The 23485-nt window shown below is 37.8% G+C and overlaps 1 protein-coding gene across 3 annotated transcripts in view; it reads left to right on the plus strand.

Moving 5' to 3' along the window:
- The window catches only part of LOC309509895 (uncharacterized protein), a 328406-nt gene that overhangs the window by 288187 nt on the left and 16734 nt on the right, over positions 1-23485 (plus strand). For 2 of the 3 annotated variants that reach the window (XM_082184865.1, XM_082184866.1), the window contains exon 12: positions 22941-23114. In XM_082184865.1, coding sequence (XP_082040991.1) covers positions 22941-23114 — 174 coding nt within the window. Of the gene's footprint in view, positions 1-5815; positions 5926-13774; positions 14024-16016; positions 16134-17478; positions 17605-18437; positions 20376-20707; positions 20882-22940; positions 23115-23485 lie in introns of those variants that run through there. The other variant, XM_082184867.1, reaches the window with a different exon arrangement.

Here is a 23485-nt window from a genome sequence, read left to right on the forward strand (position 1 = left end):
TTTCATTTTTGGGTGAACTATCCCTTTAAAAAATACCCTGGCTCTTCCCAGATTTATAATGGGAGTGAATAGAGCCTGAGCTTTTGAAGCTCAAAAAAGAGCATCCATCCATCATAAAAGTAATCCAGACGACTCCAGGGGGTTAATAAAGGCCTTCTGAAGTGAAGCCATGCATCTTTGTAAGAAAAATATGTATAACTTTCTAAACTACTATCACTGATTTCCAGTAACGGCCGTACACAAGTCCAGTTCCGGCGGAAGAGTGACCTTCCGGAAAAAGCCTCAGGAAAAACTGCCAAGAACGCCCACAATGAATGTCCACCTACAAACTTCTGAAAAATGTATTTGCCAAGTCTCTGAAACCTCCTCCTATAAAACTATATCATATTTTAGAAATAAAAATGGTACAAATAAATGATTGTTAATATTTTATTTGTATTTAGCCTTCATACAAACAAGAAATGTGAAATCACCGTCAAATAATAATAATAATAAGACTCAACGTATTAATATTAATATATTTAACTTTAAACTATAGGCTAACATAGGTTGATTGTATTATTCTTATAGATTGAAAAAAGTGCTTCAGCCAGGATAAAGAATATGAAAAGTGCTCAGAGTTGCTGTAAAAAAAAAAAAAAGTGAGCAACAACAAAAACACATGTTGCTGAGGGACATTTTGAGTGTTGATGACACCCTGAATTCATTCCGATTGAGGAATCTGAATTGCCACGTTTCCACTGTCGGGCCAGTGCGAGCCAGGGCTTCAAACGGGCCGTGCCGGGCTAATAGCCTCAACAAATGGAAGTTTTATCAGAAAACTAATCAGAAAGAAATCACTGGAAACAGCGTGATCGCAAAACAAACATGATAAAAGCGACCGTTTGTTGCCATTTTTGTTGTTTACTTGAATATTTAAAACCCAAGCATCGATGTTTTACCACAGGTTTACAATAAAAAGTGATACATTGATCATAATGAATTAAATTATGTCAAAATTGCACATTAGTCACATAGAAATAAATTAGGCTACCGTTAGGTCTATTTCACAAAAGAAAGTGGAAACACTTACTTATTCAGTCGAGGCTGTTTCTGTTTATTTGGAAGTTACAGGATATATGTACATCACATTTAGAAAGAATGATAATTTCTACAAATATGCCACCAAAAATACGACCTGAGGAGCTTCAGCACTCTCTCCCAGTAGGCTATATTTTCAGTCAGAGAAACAGCCCAGATAGCACACGTACAGTACGTCTGCAAGATGTCTGTTAAAGATCACTTCATCTGAAAAGCATCTGCTGTTTACTAACATCAGATAGATGTTAGTAACACTGATTTCCAGTAACGGGCCGTACACAAGTCCAGTTCTGGCGGAAGAGTGACCTCTGACCTGAAACATGAGTTATCAGGCTGACTTATCACAGTTGATCCCAAAATTAAGTTAGCATGTTGCTAAGCAAACCACGCTACATGTGCAAATACACATATTTTTAACAATACCCTGCAGCAGTATATAAAAATAATTAAACAATACATTTTGTGAGTGCCTTCTTCAAGAAGGACATGAGTGAATTTAGACAAATCAAGGTATTTTAGAAGGAAGCATAATTTTGCTGAAATTATTATTATTATTTTTTTGCCTCACACCAACCTCTTAAATGTGCTCATTCTGAACCAGGTGAACATTTCAAACTAACAGCAACTCTAGAAACTAGATAGCACAAAACTAGAAAACTTTTATTATTATTATTATTACCAAATCATTCAACTAATCAATCACCCAGTGCAGTGCCTCACCGTCATAGAGGCTCATAGATCCTGGCCGAGCAACAGTAACAGCACTATTTTGGTGGTAAAAGTGTAACTGTGTTTGTGCAACAGGGCTACAGTGCAGAGATGCTGTTTACAAGCATTTGACGACCCGAACTACATTCTCAAGACAGATCCGAGATATACAGACTACGACACCAGGGACAAGTGCATGATCCGGCATCAGTCTCCTCTCAGCACAACACTCATTAAACAGCCACAAATCAATAGCAATGGATTCCGGAGGTTTGGCTGGAGACCAGGGTCACCCTGCGTGTCAGGGGCAGTCGTCCCCAATTACCTTCTCTTTACTTCATTCCTGTTATATGTCATCTCATATATCCCACTGCCGATGCAACAGTGCCTTATTTCACAATTACTATTAGTAGCCAGTGATATCCTGGAGATCCAATGGCAACTGATAACACTCATAAGTATAATGTGCATGATAATGCAAAGTTTCCCTTTTTACTTTATGCACCAGTGTCGTAGTACTCGAGACTGGACAAGGAATTTTCGACTCCATATTTTCTGACTAGTCGAAACCGGTTCATTCGAGTCCAAGTCCAGGCCAAAATCCAAATGCTCTTGAAAATAAGATCTTGGACTACAACACTGTTATGCATGTCCATTTATGATGTGATTAGATACAGTAGTCAACATTTGAAGTGGATCAAAAAAGTTCATCAAAGTTGTCATCAAAGACAAGAACGGGTATTGTTCAAAATTCATGTAGAACTTTGATGAAAGGTTTTGATCCACTTCAAATGTTTACTACTGTAGAAAGAATTGGCCAAATAAATATATCAGGAAAGTGTCTTGGTAGACTAATATATATATATATATATATTAAAATAATTATTATTTTTAAAATACATTTTAGTTATTTATTTGATATAATTTGATAATTTACATTTTTGTAAATATAATAAATAATTACAAGACATACAGTAAATATTGTTAAAAATTTATTTCATATATATATTCAAAATAATATGTAACTGAAATGATTTGTAAAACACATTTATCCAACTTTATTATTATTATTTTTTCTATTTGAGTTTAAAAAAAAATCCTTATATTTTTATAATTGAGAATAAGCACTGAAATGATACTCAGTAAGACATTTATGAGAAACATTAAAGTATGCCATGGCAGTGACATGGTTACTGTTGTTTTTTTGTTTTTTGATTAATGATGATACTATTTCCAAAAACCATACTAATACCATGTTTTGGTGGAAATTCACCAGCACTGTTTGACATGTTATAACTGCACAATACAGATAGCTTTCTGTCATACCTACATGTTCATATATACTCCAACAGCACAAGCATCCTTTAGCTGATGAGTTTATGGAAATTACACTTTATGTAAATCAGTCTGCAGCTCTTATTGCTGTATGAAGATGAGAGACACGCAGAACATCCAATTTGAGCACAAGATAACTCACAGATGCCACAGTTAAGACTTCATTATCATAACTTATTACTTTATCTTTGCAGATAATTCACAAAAGTGTAAACCAGAGTTGAAGAGTGGATATTTCTGCAGTCACCACAAGATGAAGATCAGGGCCTACCTGAGAGAAGCTTTCATCCCCACAACACAGTACAATGACAGTGTAGATTCAGGATTTGATTAGGTCTCGTGTATTTTCGTGAGGGGTGCAAAATAACCCCTCGAAACAGAAACACAGTCCAAACCTCACAGGTGTTGAAATCTGCTACACTCTCATCGATGGTTTTGGGTTGAATCGCTGACTGAAATGAGTGAGTCCAAAGTAACGTGGCTCCATCTAGTGGAGAACATACGAGCACTTCAGCAAAACGACTAACTCACCCAAAACCAAGCATATATGACAAGAATACTAATTTCTCGCTAGAAATAAAATGACAGTTGAAAAATATTGGGAAAAATCTACATCTTAAAACTGACTCTGAACTTCAACTTTCAGATGCCTTTTTAACCCTTTAACTGTCACAAAACCTTACACACAGGATAGTGGGATCATAGGCGGCGAAAGAGGTCTCAATCTGGTGGATCCTTGGAAATCAGCTTTCGTTCTGTGGCCTTCATTTTGTATCATCCAATCACCCACAATCCTTTGCACAGCCTCTGTCTCAAAACATGTTTGCTTGCCTGTTTAGCATTTTTGGCCATTCCGAACTTGCTATCACCCGGCGCAATATAAACCCAATACAATCCTGTGACACCAACAAAAGTGGAAGCCTAAAACACAATGCATAGTACATCACACAATGTTTATGAAAGGATGAACACCGAGGAGTCACCTCTCTTGTAAAGAAAATATAAATGAACAAATAAACGCATGAACTATTAAATTATTCAAATGTTCATAAATGTTAGTAATTCTAAGTTTGTAAAAAGGACATTCAATTTTACCTCATTGCAGAATGATAGGCCTATATGCATTAACCATTTTGTGTACAGACATAAAACAAATTACATACAGCCTAACAATGCCTAACTCTAATGTAAAAAAAAAAAAGTTGGGTCAACTTGAAATAACAGGGCAACTTATCGGGCAACTAACTCAGGGACTGAAGTCCACGCAACTCAAAATATTACGTTAAAATTATAAGTTGCCACAACATAAATATTCATGTTTACCTAATGAATTACAGAACAAAGTATGTTTAGTTGGCTGAACACAATGGGGCCTATCTTCTATAGGCCTATATTGATTCATTATATATTATTTAAATAGTTAAATGAAATATGAGATATATAACAATAACTCGAGTCAGATAACTTTTTTATTATTATTATTATTATTTAAACAATTTGTGTCCTATGCACAACACTGACATTATAGTACCAAGTCTTGAATTTGTCAACTCAATGCATGATAAATACCACTGCATGTTAAAGAACATTAGCCTGAAGGTTTAGTTCACCCAAACATGAAAAGTCAGTTATCATTTATATTTACCCTTAAGTTGAACACAAAATAAGATATTTTGAAGAATGCTGGTAACCAAACTGTTGACGGTAGCCTTACAATATAGCGACTACTCAATACAAACTGACAGACAGTTTTATAATGTGTAGGCCTATTAGGCCAATTTTTATTTGATTAAATGTAGCTCATATGGCGAGAGTTAGCTAGTTGTCATAATTTTACTCCATGATCCTTAGGTGTTCTACAAAGATGTACAGTATATTTGTGTAGATGGATAGTTATTTACAATCAAGACAAAAATACTTTTTCCCCAGCATGAATCATGGTTCATGTTAAGGCCAGTGTTGGATTATTTCTGTTGTATTACCTGTATTTTAATCATATGTAATAATATATAACAATAATATAAAATATCCTCAATTGTGGATCTAAGGAATTTAATAACTATACCGTGAAAGACTATCTCCAGAAATCCCTAGTTATTTTCTTCATCTGAAACGCATAGATGAGTGTGCCCAAAACCATACTGTCCTTTTTTTAAGCAGTTCATAACTTTAGGTTGTTACAAAAAGGCTAATAATAGTAATAATAAAAAAACATTTTAGATTTAGTTTTGCAATCAATCCTCTTTTTACTGCATTCATACATCACAAACATCACACTTTTTTTAATGCTCAAAATACTATACAAGTAGGCTAATAACAATCAACAACAATAAAAAAAATAAAAATAAAATATATATAAAAAAATGACATTACTGTCATGCTCTTCTGTCAGACCCATGAACTATTGACTTGTCTGTGATATTGTACACATCAGAACTTAGGTGTCCCAAATTTAGTGAACGCCCATTGCTTACCAAGTATCCTTCGATTTGAAAAGTGAATTATAACATAGCCTATTATGTATATTATTTATTAATTTAAATAACAAATTATTTTTTTTTATTTTTTTTTAAATATGCCTATTTGTTTTATTTTAAGTGTCACTAGACCGAGTCCTAGTTCAGTGCAGTATCCAGTAGGTAAAGCACGTAGTAGTCCATCGTCATCACGTTCAGCCTGAGGCGCGCGCTGTGTTTTTAGCGGGAACAGAGTCTCAAGTGAAACCGAAAGCAGTGTGTGTGTGTATTCACACATCCAAAGCAGCGCAGTATTCAGAATCAGAAAATAACTTCACATGTTACGGTAAGTTCGTTTTAACGTTTCATTATAGCTGTAATAATGATCATTTGCGTCTAAATAGACTTTGTCTATTAAAGGACATGTTGATGTTGATGTCGATGTCGATACTTCACGGTGGAAACTGCCACTCATAAAACGATTACACTTCAGCAGTTTTTCTTTCCTCCAACAGGACAATATAGTAGCCTAGCCTATTTTATTTTAAACCCTGGTCTAGTTTGCATCGATCATGGTTGAGGCTGCTTCTGAAAACATTTAGAGAGTCAGCAAATTTACTTTTGCACAAATTTAAATAACTGAACCGAAAAAGTGCCCATAAGTGAGCCAAATAGTAACAACAGATTGCCCGTGTGCAAACCTTAAATGTATACAATTCATGTTTTGTTGAGTTCTGTAAAAGGCTGGCGGCCCTTATATGGGGCTGTTTACACCTGGCCACGTCATGCGTTTTCTGAAAAGACCAGAGTGTAAAGGTGATGATACACAGGGCAACGTTGCTGGGCAAAAAATGGGCTTTCCCATTGAAAATGAGCAATAAATTGCTATCTGGATAATTTAGATCGGTCGTGGGCCCTGTGTCTCATCTGGTTGCCCCTTGACTGCAACGTTGCCCAGCAATATTGCTCAAAAAGTTACCCTGTGTATCATCACCTTAAGGGCCTGTTTATTTAAGTATCCGTTTTGTGAAAACACATTTATGTGACCAGGTGTAAATCGTTTTGATAAATCTGACAGATATATCTGATCAGAAAAAACGCATGAAGTGACCAGGTGTAAACAGGCCCTTGCACATTTAAAGGGTCATGAAACCCCCCTCTTTGGAGTGGGTGTGTTTTTTTTTTTTTGTTGTTTTTTTTTGCTGGCAAAGTTAAAGTCTAATGAAATACACGGACACCTTATTTTTGTCCTTTCAAAAGTAACTGAATGCCCTGCTACATATATTAGCCTACAGTAATCATAATTGTATTTAAAACATATAAATTGTTTCTATGCACACTATAAATGCATATATTTGAAAATAATACATTTTTCGCTTAAAAAAAACGTTCCGTACACAGCCTAGATCTACGCGCCCCCTAAACCCACATAATAAAGATGGACAGTGACAGACATTTTCACAAATTAAGCATACGTTCCATACACTTGAGGTATTTTCTAAATATCTAAATTTTAATAACGAGTGATTATTTAGCAAAAGGCAAGTAAAACGGTCAGGGTTACATTTTAGACACACACACACACACACACACACCTCTGAAGCGATAGAAAATCCTCGGGACAGCATCACTAGACACAACCTGCATTGGTGTACAAGGCCGAAGTCCACCATTCTCCCGTTGAATGGTTGCTACATACATAGTTTAGATGTGGCCGTTGTTGATGGCCAACCATCTGCCCGCAGTCAGAGTCTAGCCCGGGGCATTGCGGGGAAAGATGCACTGGAACTTTTGCACCACGAAAACAAACGCGCATCCCATTATTGCCTCTCTCATCTACTACGCGATATCACAGTTTGACATGTCTGTCATTGGAAAGTTCCACGTGGTGTAATGAATAATTAAGAGCAAGTGTCTTCTCATTGGATAAGAAAACTCAGTACATGAATAATAATGAGACACCGATGAGTCATCAAAGTACTATAGTGCTGTGCCACACGATGAAGATTTTAAACCCGGAAGATGAAAATAGCGGAAAAAAAAAACCCATTAACCATTTCCCCCCTACTATTAAATCTAACACATGCTAACATTGTCTTCAATGGTGTTCAACACACATACCTCTGTTAAAATCTCAGAAAATTTGGTTTAGGGTTTCATGACCCTTTAAAGGTGCTCTAAGTGATGCGACGCGTTTTTTAGGCCCAAACATTTTTTGTCACATACTGTACAGCAAACATCTCCTCACTATCCGCTAGCTGCCTGTCCCCTGAACACACTGTAAAAAAAAAACGCGGTCTCTCTAGACCAGAGCATGTGAGCGGAGTGGAGCGGGAGCGAGCGGGGAGCGGGAGCGGGCGGATCTTGGACAGAGCGCAGAGCGGCAATTTCAAAAGGACGGAGCGTCGCCCTATTTCCCGCTCCAAATTCGCTCCGCTCACGCCACGCATCAGTCAAAAAATGCGCCACGAAGAAGAAAAAACATATATAGGCATAGCCAGAGCCGTCGCAATGGGGTAGGCAAGGTAGGCAGCTGCCTAGGGCCCCCAGCTGAAGGGGGCCCCCGATGGCCGCACGGTCGTTTAGGTTGTGTATCTGCCCTCGTCAAACAGTATCAACCACTGTAAACAAACCATCACAGTGAGACAGCGCAATCACTCTCCAGTACTGCTCCGTGAGAGGGGCCCCCCAAACTAGAGGGATTCCTCCTATGCAACGACAAACACTATGAGTGCCCTAATCACTGTAATGTTGAAGTGACATCCACCGTCGCGCACCCCCCATCAGGTCCCCCACTAGCTGTCAGTAACAGCGCTACGCGGGCATTTAAATTTAAAAATGTCATCATGAAGCGCTCATACCCTTCAGGATTTTCCAAAAGACAGAGCAAGAAAGAAGAAAAACGCCAAAGACACAGCGGCAAGTAAACCATTATTATCTCCAAATACAACTGTCTGACGTGTTTTCACATCTCTGCGAACATAAACCTTGACATCAGTGACCAAACACAACGGTACGTGAGCGTTGTTAGAGGGTGAAAAAGTTCAACTAATAGTCATACACAACTTTGTTCTGTTTGCAGAATTTAAGCATAAAATACACACTAGACAACTTCTCGCCCCTTCACTGTTGTAGCTACAGCGTTCGAAAACTTCCTTTGAGCCAAATCCTCTTGATGCACGAGCCCAGATTACGATCGCATGAGATTTTTTGCCATGTATGAAATGCACAACGACACGCCTAAAGTCGCTCACGCACATACACGCAAACTCTACACACACGAGACGTGCGGAACTCTGCGCACATACTCATATGAGAGGCGCGCGCGCACACAAACAGTCCACGCACACATTCTCATATGAGACGCGAGCACACACACACAAACTCGCGCACATACTCAATGAGACGCGAGCACACACACTCACAATACCTTAAAGATGTGGAAAAGCAGATCAAAAGTGTGGCTACATTTCTCCATTCTCAATGCCAAGCGTGCGATGCAGTATTTGCGGTAAAATAATTGCTGCAAAGACGGTACCGCGACAGATATGATGAAGCCCTTGACAGTGCACGGAGTAAACATAAGAGCAGAAAGTTGCTCCGTCTTCGACTGGTAACTGAAGAGATACCTGTTGATCACTCTGACAGTGTTTATATTGCAATAATGACCTACTGAATGTACACTGCCGTTCAAAAATGTGTTGGTCAGAATTCTTTTTCAGTAAGGATGCATTAAAGTTATCAAAAATGACCTTAAAACATGTGTAATGTTACTAAAGATTTCTGTTTCAAATAAATGCTGTTCTTTTGAATTTTTTTATTCATCAAAGAATCATGAAAAAATGTATCATAGTTTCCAAAAACTGTTTTCATATTTCTGAAGGATCATGTGACACTGAAGTAATGATTTTGAAAATTCAGCTTTGACAACACAGGAATAAATAACATTTTGAAATATATTCAAATACTACTTTAAATTGTAATACTATTCCACAATATTACAAGTTTTACTGTATTTTTGATCAAACAAATTCAGGTTTGGTGAGCATGAGCTCTTTATAAAAAAATATTTTGTTCCTTTGTGCCTTTTTTTTTGTTCCTTTCTGGACTGACTAAGGAGCATGAGTCAAACTGAAAAAATAAAACCAAAGTTTTTCTGAGGTAATGTGTTATGTAATCTTGTTAAAATGGATTTCATAAAATTGGTATCGAAAAAAGTATCGTTCAGGAACCGGTATCGAAATCAAGGTATCGGTATCGGTATTGGTATCGACATTTTTTGAACGATACCCAGCCCTAAAAATAATCCATCAAGTCCGGTTACATTTTAGGTGTACGCAGGCTATCAATTTCCGTTGGTGATGTTTCTATTCCATCTGGAGAAAAATGCCCTTTTTCCTTCTCGTTTGTCCTTTTATTCTTCTCCATCAACACATCTCAACACTTTGTAGGCTACCGTACGCAACATGTAGTTTTGCGTATGACGTTACTGTCTGTGGCATTATGGGAAGTGAAGTTCTTTTCCTGTAAAGTAAATATCGAATCCTCCACACTTCACTTTCATGATATGCTATGAGAATAACAATAAACGTATGGCTATTCACTTTTTTTTTTCTTTTTTTTTGTTGCTTTATTAGGTGCTTTGCTTAAATTTCTTAAACACTTTGTGTAGCGTACTACAGAGTAATTCATGACTCTTAAAATGCACCAGAATTCAAGAAATCCCATCTGAATTTAAAAAAAATTCCTGAGGGAGGACTTGGGACCTCACTTCACTCTTTTGCCTAGGGCCCCCAAATATCTTGAAACGGCCCTGGGCATAGCCTAAGTCGCACTGGACTATAAGTCGCATTTATTTAGAAATTTATTTCACAAAAAAAAACAAAAAAACAATGTTACAGATGGGACAGTTCTCCGTTACGGACGTGAGCGCTCTGACAGCGGCACTAAAAGACTGCTTTAAAACTTTCACTGAGACCTCAAACAGAAAGCACAAAGCCTGTCTTTAAATTTAATTTCGTTTTGTATTAATTGTATCTTAATTTTGATCAATGTTTCATCAACCAATTGTCTGGATTCGTCTAATCACGACATGAAGGCGCCGGCGGGTGAACCTGGAGTTTGTCTCATAAATGAACCGAAACTCAGCGTATAGCCTACTTGCCTGACAGACCTGAGACATATATATAAAGCTTGAAATGTCTACTTTTAAACAGAACAATTCAAAACGAAAGAAAACAGACTGCTCTCTTATGTAATCCGTATGAAATGTGCATTTCTCTCTGGGCGTTCAATACTGCGAAGATCGCGAGTCAGCATCTTTCCAGCCGACACAGACATAAAAAAAATGGTTTATTAGTAAACAATTAAAATGTCTCCTGCTATATTTTACATATTCATAATCATTCATTTTGCCGGTTCGTTGTGACAGCTTTTAGGTGCGTTATTGGCAGTGCCACCCTTAGGCCTACATGTTACATGAACGCATCAGCACCGAAAACATGGAGATTTTTTTCTTTTGGGGGCATTTTGTTTGTGTTCAGACTTTCTCAGTTGTCTTTAGGCGCTATGTTAGAGGACGCTGCTAATAAAGTTGCTAGTATGGCCTACACATTGGATTCACGTTTATTATTATAGGCTATTTAAAAAAAATACCCCATTTTTTATGCTGTTCGTATCATTTTATTTTGTTGTATTTATCCGCCACACCTTGGCCGGTCCGTGAAAATATTGTCTGATATTAAACCGGTTCGTGACGCAAAAAAGGTTGGGGACCGCTACAAGTGATATACATGTAGATTTTTTTCCTTTTTTGGAGCGAGCGGGGGGCGATTTGAGTGGAGCGCGAAGCAAACTGCGTTGAGCGCTGAGCGAAAATGAGCGGAGCGGCCTGATGTAGCTTTGAGTGGGGGAGCGGAGGGGTGAACAGTTCCGTGAGCGATGAGCGGAGATTCTCACCGCTCCACTCCGCTCATATGCTCTGCTCTAGACACCACAGGCTCCACAAACGGCAACAAAAACAAACTGGGCTCACCCGCACCACGAAACACAACAAACAGTGCTCCAGCCAATCACCGACAAGAAGCATTGGAGGGTGGGGTTTGGAGGGTGGGGTTTGGGGGGTTAGTGCACGTACACATGAAGGGGGTGTGTGGAGGAGAGAGAAGCATGAAGAGGGAAGTTTGAATTATAGCCGACACACGACCAAAGAGACGACGTTTCGATGAACAAATTGCAAAGAAGAGGGACAAGGATAAGGAACGCGTGAAGTCCCGAATTTACATCTGAAAAACCTTCGAAAGGTGGCGAGAACTCCGCCGGCAGAAGGGCTTCCAATCCGACATAGTTGCTCTGTTTTTGCAGAACAGGTTAATCCATCTTTCTTTCTAAACTGACGTTCATGTTCGCCAAACCAACACAAGGATGTAATTAGCTAGAACTATGCAGTCAGCGTTAACTTTGGTGAATACAACATGTATGTTTCTAGCAGCGATCAATCTCTATTGTAAATGGTCAAGCTAATTCACAGTAGGGCGACAATTTGTGTGAATGACTGTTTTCACCCACGGTTTGTTATGAATTTGAATGTTCATTTATAGGCTATTGACAACTTTGACTAAATTTGTTTACGCCGCCGCCGTTGTTTATGTTCACTGGGAAACGTGAAGCTAACGTTATCTTGCTATTATTGCGTCCTTGTATGGGAGCTATAGTTATAACCTCAGGTGGCGAAACGATATTAAGATAATGTTTCTCTTTTTCTGCATTCTGTTCTGCAATATATAAAAGCATTTATCTAACTTGGCGACATTACACATTGAATGAAGTATCAGTAAAACTTAACTTTGTTTGTAGTGACTATTTTGACTTTCCTTTATGCCGTAAGGGAGTGGAGGAGGGAGGAGACGGGATGAGGAGGAGGGAGGGTCTAGCTAGCCTCCGTTTTGTTTGACAACAATTCGAATGTCAACAAGAAGTTACGACTCCCGGGATCGCTTAGAGCACCTTTAAGCCGCCTTTCCACTGCACACAAAATGACAGCCATTGGACCGGAAGTCGTTCATTTCCGTTCATTCCGACACGATCATTCCAATCATGTATTGAGGGTCAATTGTTTTGTTTGGATATATTCATACATGCATTATGACCAGTGGTTAAAGTGGGATTTGGCAGGTGGGGGAGCAATACTTTTTGGGACAAGAGTGTCACTGTGGCACCACGTATCACAATTCTTATTTACTTCACCGCAGCCCTGATATACGCTCAACGCCTAGAGAATACCCATAATGCACTTTGAGAGTCGGAGATGGCGCCGCAGCTGAATCAATCATCCATCCATTTTCCAAACCGTGCTGATCCAGCATATTATCATACAGATATAAATTCCTTTTTAATTGATTATTAAACTGTTTAATTACGGTTTATACATGTTAGTTTCCATAGCAGAGTTCAGGATAAATCTTTTCATTACTACTGGAGCTGCCAGTTTGCCAGGTTTCAATTGATTATTTAACAGCAAGCTCAAACTATGCAAAAATCAGCAGCCCTTCCGGCGAACTCAGTGTCCAGATTTACTCACTCTTTTTCATTCACTCCTTCAACTGGACTATATTAGTGGAGTGATGTAGGGAATAGTGTAAGGAGTGATTTTGAACACAGCACATCTCTGCTAAAACTAACTTAACTTTAACACGCTCCGAGAGCGCTCTAGTGTTCAGGAGCATTTCCTTTGTGTTGTGGCTTGTTTTCATTTTGTTGTGAACTTATGTTTGCTTTTTAAATTTCTTTGTGTTGTGCACTACTTGGTCACCATACTTATGTGGTCCACATGTGACTATTTAAACATTTTTACTTAACTAATGATTGTTGCTGGTTGTGCTGTAAGTCTCAATTAAAAAAGAAGAATATATTGCATTAAAAATGCATAAAACAGTCTGTATAAAAACAGATAGAAGCAAGAGCAAAGTCTGTATTTTATTAATCACAAACAAAACACCAACATCTTACATGTTGCTAAACAATAAACTCATTCAGTAATCCAGGTTTTTCGTAAATGTCCAAAATCACATTTTGAAGCACTCAGTGAAGTGAATTAGTGGTACTATTAAAACGATACCCGTAAAACCCACTAATTCATTTTTAATTTTAATTTCATGTCAAAATTCAGTGTATATGTTCTCTTCATCCACATACAGGCCTGAAATCAATCCTCTCATCTAGCAGGAAGAGAAGATGTCGGCCAGTGAAATGAGTGTGTGTGAGGAGAGAGAGAAGCAGAAGTCGGCCTGTGGAATGAGTGTGTGTGAGGAGGGAGAGGAGGAGGCTTCTGTTCACACTCAGAGAGCAGCATCTCCAGAGTTCAGCTGTGTGTCTATGAAGAGTGACATCTCCATTGGTCTGCCGCCTGATCTCAGCGATGGACCTGCTGAGACCCTTGACCCTGTGTGAGTAGTGGAAGTGGGATTATTGAATGAAACATGGTGAATCACTCACTGAGGTTTTCTCTGAAAAGTAAATCACTTTAAAATACAAAAAGAAAAGATGCCGGTCACCCACTGAGGGTCTGAAACTGTCTGAACTGAGTCCCAGTGAAGTGATTTAATAATCAGAGGAAGGTGTCAGGTGACTTACTGTATATGTGAGACAATATGTGCAGCTGTCTTCACAACAACACAGACACAGGTCAGCTCCTTGAAACAGATGTTTTCATTCTTAGGCTTGTCTTGTTTACACCGTGAGAACTGTATTCATAAATGAACATAGCACAAACACATCAGCAGATATACATAGTCAATACATAGCAATACATAGTCTGCTTCCAATGCTAATCTGCTTTAGTCATGTTTTTAATACATTAAACAAGTGAAACAAATACCTCGTTGGCTACTTTTTATGAAAAGAGGTCATTGAGTCTTTAGTTTTACGTAAAATCCTCTTTGCTGTCCTTTTGACATAAGAATCACTGATTTTTAAACTTAAATGCAACTTAGCAAAACCTCGTGAGGCGTCGCTCATCATCAGTCCATCGGAGGCGACGCAGTAGTTCGTCATTTCCGCTAAAGTGAAGCATTCTTGCACCTTAAGTTTTAAAGAGCAACAAATTAATTTACATCACATTCACATTTTAAATTGTACCTCAAATAGATGAATGCATGGAACTGTGGATTTAATTATACATTAATTAATTATGAAACAAATGCACAGAACATCTGCATAACAGCACTTACAATATGATGTACAGATTTTTAGAGACTTTATCAAGACTTAAAAGAAACATCCACTGATATTATTGGGTAACAGTTTTGCATATTAAAATATTTTTTAACGTCCGCACCATTACATGTGTGGAATCTGAAAACTCTGATGCTGAAAAATATATCGTTACATCCAGTGTTGGGGAGTAATGCATGACAAGTAACTTGAGTTACGTAATCAGATTACTTTTTTCAAATAACTAGTAAAGTGACTCATTACTTTGTTACTTAAAATATCTGAGTTATTTCTTCAAATAAATAACGCAAGTTGTTTTGTTTTTCCATTTATTGACAGACAGCTCTTCTGTCCTCATGTTGAGAGAAATCATGTGCAGAGGCGTTGTGTGCGCTGGGTTTATTCCAGTTCTAGACTAATGTGAACAGGCATTTACTCATCTCACAGATTCAGTATCACTCAACATTAATAAAAACGGTGAAGTGCAATCTCAGAGTATTATGGAAACCTGCAATAATTATAGATATTAAATTACACAAATATACTTTGAATTTTATCTATTTAATTATTTATTTTCAGTTTTTGTATTTATTATTTATTACCATTTATATGATTTATTATTATATTATTGCTAAAGTAAGTGCGTTGAACTTTCTTCTCTTGCACTCTATTCTTCTTCATTCCAGAATGGAAAAATAACTTTATTAACTAAATACATTTTTTTATCTGCACCCTCTACTATACTGGTGTGATTTTGCATTTCTTTCAGCCTGAGGCTTATTCATTTCACCTTTGGTGTGAAAATGCTTTTACATTTGCCAAAAATGAAAATATAAAACATGTTTTTTTGTATCAATTTTTCGAAACACAAATTATGATTTATCAAAGGTCCAATCAAGACTTTGCATATCCAAAAAAGTAAAAGGACTTTTTGTTTGAACTGCAGGTGCATTTTTTAGGATTTGGGATTTGGAGTAATATTCACATAATACACATATCAGGAGCCTCGTCAGTTTCTTGGAAGGTCTTTAGAAGAGACTGATGAGAACAGTAAAAAACACATGTATCAGTTGTGGCCAATTAATGCTTCCCCGCCATTGACGGAATCCGCCATCATTTAAGTGTTCAGTGTTCATTTAATAGAGCATACAGATACACTTTAAAAAAGCAATTTGAAATATGAATGTCTTTTTCAGCCTTTTTGTCTTATAATGTATTTTTCATCAGCAAGAAGAGAAAGAGAGCAGCATCTCCGATATCTAGCTGTGTTTCTATGAAGAGTAACAACTCCATTGGTCTGCCGCCTAATCTCAGTGATGGACCTGCTGTGACCTCTGACCCTGTGTGAGTATCATGTGCAACTCTATATTTCAGTCCCTGAATTCAGAAATTGAGAAGTGCCCTTTGACCCTCTCTGAGTGTAATCATGTAGGGTGGAACATTAAACACAAAACCAAGATTGTACAGAAAGATTACAAAAAACTTTTATTTCTGCATTAAAGGTCCTTAGCCTTTATTCTTTAGAAAGAAAAATGTACTACCAAGTACGTCACACTAATATTAATCATGATGTAAAGAACATTTACTGTAAATAAAGAATCAGCAAAGCCATTGATAAATATTATTATTTTTTATTTTTATTATTTTGTTAGCGCTTCTCACTGTCATTTCTCTTTTGGATGCCCATGACAACAATCCTTTAAATATACAGGTCATTATAAAAGCCTTTTGATATATTGAATGTTCAGGAATTCATACAACAAAATATTCTGGGGGCCATGAAACTTTTGTGAAAATTATAAATAAATAAAAATGCTGGCGGGGAAAGAGTTAAAGAGACCATTACCTATTCATTTTCCATGCTGCCGATGAATAAATGTAGGCTAAGCATGAGTCTGATAGACACATAAAGATATAAGTTGTAAGCAGGAATTAGAATATAAACATGGAGAAAATAAACAATTTAAATACAGTTCACTCTCCATCCAGACACAGGCCGTGATGATACTGTTCCTCCGTTCTCTGACCACACAACATCACTTAACTGGGCTAAACACTAGTTGCACTAGTACATGTGTATTTGAAAGTGTAAGGCCTGCCCATCGGTCCAACAACAGTTTCCGATAAGCGGATGAAGGTTCACTGTGCGTCTTTTCGCAGTAAAGGGTAACAATTTACAATAAGGTTCATTGGTTAACATTAGTTAACTACCTTAGTTAACATGAACTAAGAATGAACTCCACTTCTTCAGCATTTATTCATCTTAGTTAATATTAATTTCAACATTTATTAATACATTATTAAAATCAAAGGTTGTATTTGTTAACATTAGTTAATGTACTGTGAACTAACATGAACAAACAATGAACAGCTGGATTCTTATTAACTAACATTAAATCAGGTTTTGTCTTGGCAACTTGGCTCTCAGACAGCTCGGCTCCCAGTTGTATCTCTCTCATTCAGGAAGTATTTCACATGCAAAATGGCTCTGGTTAGTTTTCTTAAATTTAATTTATAGTTGGTTAAAGTATGCATTTTAAGGCAATACTGTTAACAATACCTATGTTTTCTTTTTAAAAATATATGTTATACAAATTATAGCATTGACAGGTGTTCATTTAATAGAGCATACAGATAAACTTTAAAGAATCAATATGTTAATGTCAATATATTAATGTCCTTTTCTCAGTATCATCAGCAAGAAGAGAAAGAAAGCAGCACCTCCGATATCTAGCTGTGTGTCTATGAAGAGTAACAACTCTATTGGTCTGCCGCCTAATCTCAGTGATGAACCTGCTGTGACCTCTGACCCTGTGTGAGTATCATGTGCAACTCTGTATTTCAGTCTCCTGAATTCAGAAATTGAGAAGTGCCCTTTGACCCTCTCTGAGTGTAATCATGTAGGATGGAACATTTTACACAAGAACCAAAGTTGTATATTAAGATCACAATATATTATCTCTGCATTACAGTTCTTTAGCTAGAAAGAATAAATCAACTGATGTTTTTTTTTTTTTTAATAACAAGTACATCACAGTAATAATAATAATCATGATGTAAAAAAAAAACATGAACTTTAAAGACATTTTCAGCAAGGCTGAAATGTGATTTTTTGGGGGGGGGTTTTGCGCTTAAATATACAGGTAAAAATATACAGGTCATTACTTGCCTTTAAATTCCTGCTGTGCATCATTAATCTACAGTATATAAGAAACAATATTGGTCTTAGAACAGAACCTTGAGAAACTCAAGAACACAAAATTGGGTTACATTTTATTCTGATGGTCTGCTTTAGACATTCTGTTGACTATAGTAATATTGCACTTACATGTCAACTAACTCTCATTAGAATATTAGTAGACTGGTAGGGATACTTTTCAGATTGCTTGAATAAATTTACGTATTTGCAAAGCTACTTATAGTCAGTAGAATGTCTGTTGGGGAGCATCAAAATAAAAATAAAGTGTTAGCAGATATTAGCCACAAAAGCTAAACTCTTAAATTAACACTTCTTTCTAAATGTTGTATGTTTTCAAATAAGAACCAAATAAGATGTTTTCCAATATGACATATCAAATATTTTCTCTCAGTTAATAAAGATCTATCCTTTTTGTTTTTGTCTCTCTGTTCATCTTAATGTCTTTTCAGTGGTGAGAGATCTGACCAGATCAGATATGTGTCCTGTCAGACCAGCACATCCTCCTCCTGTCAGAAACACATCAGTCATCATGACACAGAAGCAGCCCTGCAGCTTGAATCTCTCCAACCAGTGCATGATGATCTTCAGAGAGTCAAAGACCAGCACAAAACCAGCATGAAGAACAGATATGAGAGCGTATTTGAGGGAATCAAACTACAAGAGAATCAAACCCTCCTGAACAGGATTTACACACAGCTGTACATCATAGAGGGAGAGAGTGAAGGAGTGAATGAAGAACATGAGGTGCTACAGATGGAGAAAAGTTACAAGACACTCCAAGACACTCCAATCCACTGCAATGACATCTTTGATCCTTCACCTGAACTAGGATCTGAGGAGATGAGGAGAGAGAAGAAAGACCAAATCAAGACTGTTCTTACTAAAGGCATCGCTGGAATTGGAAAAACCGTCTCTGTGCAGAAGTTCATTCTGGACTGGGCCGAGGGAAAAGCCAATCAGGATGTAGATTTCATGTTTGTTCTTCCATTTAGAGAGCTGAACTTGATTCGAGAGCATCAGTACAATCTTCACAGACTTCTGCTGGACTTTCATCCTGAACTTCAAGATCTGGACTCAAAGATTTATGATGAATGTATATTTGTGTTCATCTTTGATGGTCTGGATGAAAGAAGATTGACAATGAAGTTTTCAGACAGTGAGAAAGTTTCTGATGTGACTGAGACTTCATCAGTGGGTGTGTTGATGTCAAACCTCATGAAAGGAGATCTGCTTCCCTCTGCTCTCATCTGGATCACCACCAGACCAGCAGCAGCCAATCAGATCCCATCTAACTACATCAACCGTGTGACAGAAATTCAGGGATTCAATGACCCTCAGAAGGAGGAATATTTCAGCAAGAGAATCAGTGATGAGCATCAAGCCAGCAGAATCATCTCACACATCAGAAAAGCAAGAAGCCTCCACATCATGTGCCACATACCCGTCTTCTGCTGGATCTCAGCCACTGTGCTTCAAAACATGCTGAAACAAGATCTCAGTGCAGAAATCCCTCAAACTCTGACTGAAATGTACATCCACTTCCTCCTCATTCAAACTCATATGAGGAACCAGAAGTATGAAGAGAGAGATCCAGAGAAACTCCTGCAGTCCAACAGAGACGTGATTGTGAAACTTGCTGAACTGGCTTTCAATCAGTTGATGAAGGGCAATGTGATGTTCTATGAGGAGGACCTGAGAGAGAGCGGCATAGACGTCACTGACGCCTCAGTGTATTCTGGGATTTGCACTGAGATCTTCAGAGAGGAATCTGTTATTTTTCATAGGAAGGTTTACAGCTTTGTACATTTGAGCTTTCAAGAGTTTTTTGCAGCACTGTATGTGTTTTTCTGCTTTTTGCACAAGAAGAGTGAAGTTCTGAAAATGTTCCTCACAGGAAAGTCCAGAACTCAGTGTGACAATGTTCCTCTGGATGTGTTTCTGAAGGGAGTAATGAATAAAGCCTTGAAGAGTGAAAATGGACACCTGGATCTTTTACTTCGATTCCTTCATGGCGTCTCACTGGAGTCCAATCAGAGACTCTTACAGGATGTGCTGATTCACACAGAGAACAACCCAGAGAGCATCAAGAAAATAATCCAAAACCTCAAACGAGGTCAAAAAAACAATGTCAGTCCTGAAAGATGGATGAATCTGTCACACTGCTTGATTGAGATGAAGGATCATTCTGTTGTTAAAGAAATGCAGACATTTTTAAACTCTGAAACAAAAACAAAAAGTATTTCTCTTGCACAATGCTCAACTTTGGCAAACATGATCCTGATGTCAGAGGAGGTGATGGATGAGTTAGACTTTATGAAGTACAAATTCAAATCAAAAGATGGAAAATGGAGACTGTTACCTGCTGTGAGGAACTGCAGAAAAGCTCTGTAAGTGTGAAAATATGAACATACAGTACTTACAGTATATTTGGGTCAATGACATGACGTGCATAGCCGACCTGGGAGATGGGTGAGTCGAGAAAGCAAACTTTGTCGACCTCTTTCATCATGGCCAGGTTCAGCCAGAGCGTCCACGTTAGTGCATGTTAGTAATCGTCTGCCCATGGGATTATTTTTATTATTTATATTATTTTATTATCTGCATAATCATATAAAAGATGTATTGACATATAAGGTCGGCTACATAATTAAGTCTTACAATCTTTTGGGGACACAAGCTCACCAACATGCCTTTTAATCAGAGTACTCCCTGTTTTCAGATTTGCAGACTGTAAACTCACTGATCAGCACTGTGAAATTGTGGCTTCAGCTTTACAATCATCAAACTCCCCCCTGAGACAGCTGGATCTGAGTAACAATGATCTGCAAGATTCAGGAGTGGAGCTGCTCTGTGCTGGACTCAAGCATCCAAACTGTGAACTCAACATACTGAGGTTTAACTTTTTTTCTTATCAGTTCGTCATACAGATAAGTGTTTGAAATGGTTAAGTGTCTTGCATCGCACTTTTGTGATGTAACGCTGCTTTAACTGTCGGGAAGAAGTCTGCCGCGGAGCTCACTTCAGTACAGGCTCGTCAAAAGTGCTAAGGTAGCGCTCGTGAGCACCCTTCTGAATCCTAAAATCACAAATGGGACACCAACGGACACGCGCATGCGGCAGCCATTGTAAGTTCACAAACCAAAAGTGCATGTGAAGTGTGCCGTTTGGGACCGGGCCCATGGAGCTTCACCTATTAACAGGTTATATTGATTTTGTCATGGCGCTCGTGTCTGGCGTAGACAGTGTTAAAGCGAAATAGGCATTTTCTTACAGTTTTGCTTCAACGGGGCTTCAACGGTAATGTCTTTGTCAGGTTGGTTTGCCTTTGTTTGCATGGTGCTTTGTACAATGCAAAGGACGATTCAATTTAGGGGCGGATTTGCAGCGGTAAACGGGATATATCCATAGTTTAGGCAAGGTTCGGTTACAAAGTTCATTATGAAATTGGTCAAATCATCTAAAAACAATTAGGGATAGCTTAAAGTTAATTAATTATGAAATTAGTTAATATATAAAGATACTTAATAGCAGCAGAAGTAAGAAATCAATGTAGATGTGTGAGGGTCCAGTGAAAAAGCGTTGCTGGTAGTGAACTCGATACACCGTGTCACACTGTGAACGCGACAAAAGATTGTGCAAATTTGTTTGTTTTTCGTATTGAAGTACGTCAGAAATAGAAATTTGTGTTACTCGCATTGCGACGCGTTCAGCGTAGAAGCTTCACCTATTATAATATGTTCCATTGATTTTGTCGCGTCGTGCCACTCGCGTTGGCGTGGTCACAATATAGACACTAAGTGAAATAGTCATTTGCTTACATTTTCGCTTTTCATTAGCTTAAAGGTATGTATTAGGTTAAAGGTAAGTATTTTCACCACAGTTACATTGATTAACGATAACTACCTCTTTCTACTACCGAGAGCATGAAGCAGTATTTCAACATAAACCTCATGCAAAACATTCAATGATACGTTATTTCCAAAGGAGGAGGTTTATTAGCATGAGGAAACCAAGAACTGTGTGTCTGCCTACTTAATAAAAAATACATAAATGATAAGTAGTAGAATGCAGTCGTCTTAGCGCTACAATGAAAAGCATAATCAAAAAAGAAAAAAGTAATTGGTAAGAGGATAATGACAGTGACTACTATTAAATGACAAAGAATTTAAAACTATTTGTTCAGGTGGTTGCTGTGAATTCTTTTCTTCTCTATTAGCTTGCAACATGATATCCTGTTTGTTAATGACACACATAGTGCACATTTCTACCTTGGTAACTTTGAGCTATATTGCTCAGGCACAAATAGCTATTTAGGTCATTAGTTAAATAAACTAAGAGTACAGCACCCAGGAACACATTGCTAAGCCACTAGCGTTAAGCCATTCTGGCAAAGCAGGCCCAGGCACACATACATAGTGAACATGCGGTTCTCATGGCTCTCTGGAGCAGCAGCAGTACACATGTCTTGGCAATAGATGTGCTTGTCTTGGGGAAAGCCTCTTGCACTAGCCGTGCACACTCCGTCACACCAACACTGGAACTGGTTCTCTATTGATCCGTTGACCACAATGATGATTGTAGAGCAGAATGAAACAAATGTCCGCTCGGCTCCGAAGCAAAATCTTGATGTGAGTATTGCACGCAGACCCTTATATACCCAGAATATCGGGGGTGTGGTCACTAGTCAACGTGCATTGTTTCATTCATTTACCACTTGAAGGTGATTGGGCTCTCAGGCGAGATCCCAATTCATCAATCACAGACGATTAACGTTGAACATAACTGACTGATAGAGAACTTAGCATCACAATTGGATATAAATATTTACATTAATGTTGTATGCAAACAGCTTCTTATCAGAAACATAAGACAATACACACAATGCTCTCAATCAATTTCTACCTACATATATAGTTTTAATGCTATGAATTATTTATTGTTGCCCTATTTAGATTGTCTGGTTGTAATCTCACTGATAAGTGCTGTGGAATTGTGGCTTCAACTCTACAATCATCAAACTCCCTCCTGAGAGATCTGGATCTGAGTGACAATAAACTGCAGGATTCAGGAGTGAAGCTGCTGTTTGATGCATTCCTGACTCCAAACTGTCAACTCAACACACTAAGGTATTTAACTCTACTGTGTAAAATATACATGTAAAATATAAATGTTACAGGTAATACTGACATAGTTAAATAAAACATTAAGATATGTCTGTTTCTGTGTATCACTGTACTGAAAAGACACATGTAAACAAATTTGTGATTGGAATTATTTTCCCTAGCATTTCTCTCGCATTACACATAAAGGTGACTGGCACCATTCGTGTCTGACTCAAATTTAATATTGCATGGGGAAAAGAAATCTGATCAGTTATCTAGATACAGAAGCTTCTTGATGTGGACAAATGTGAAATGTTCTGATTGGTTGATGATCTGATCTTCCTGATGAGATCACGGTGATCACATGTCAATGTCAATTGTAAACAGAGCCACAG

Source organism: Leuciscus leuciscus (genome assembly GCF_965113295.1).
Source record: "Leuciscus leuciscus genome assembly, chromosome: 1".
In the NCBI taxonomy this organism is placed as follows: Eukaryota; Metazoa; Chordata; class Actinopteri; order Cypriniformes; family Leuciscidae; genus Leuciscus; species Leuciscus leuciscus.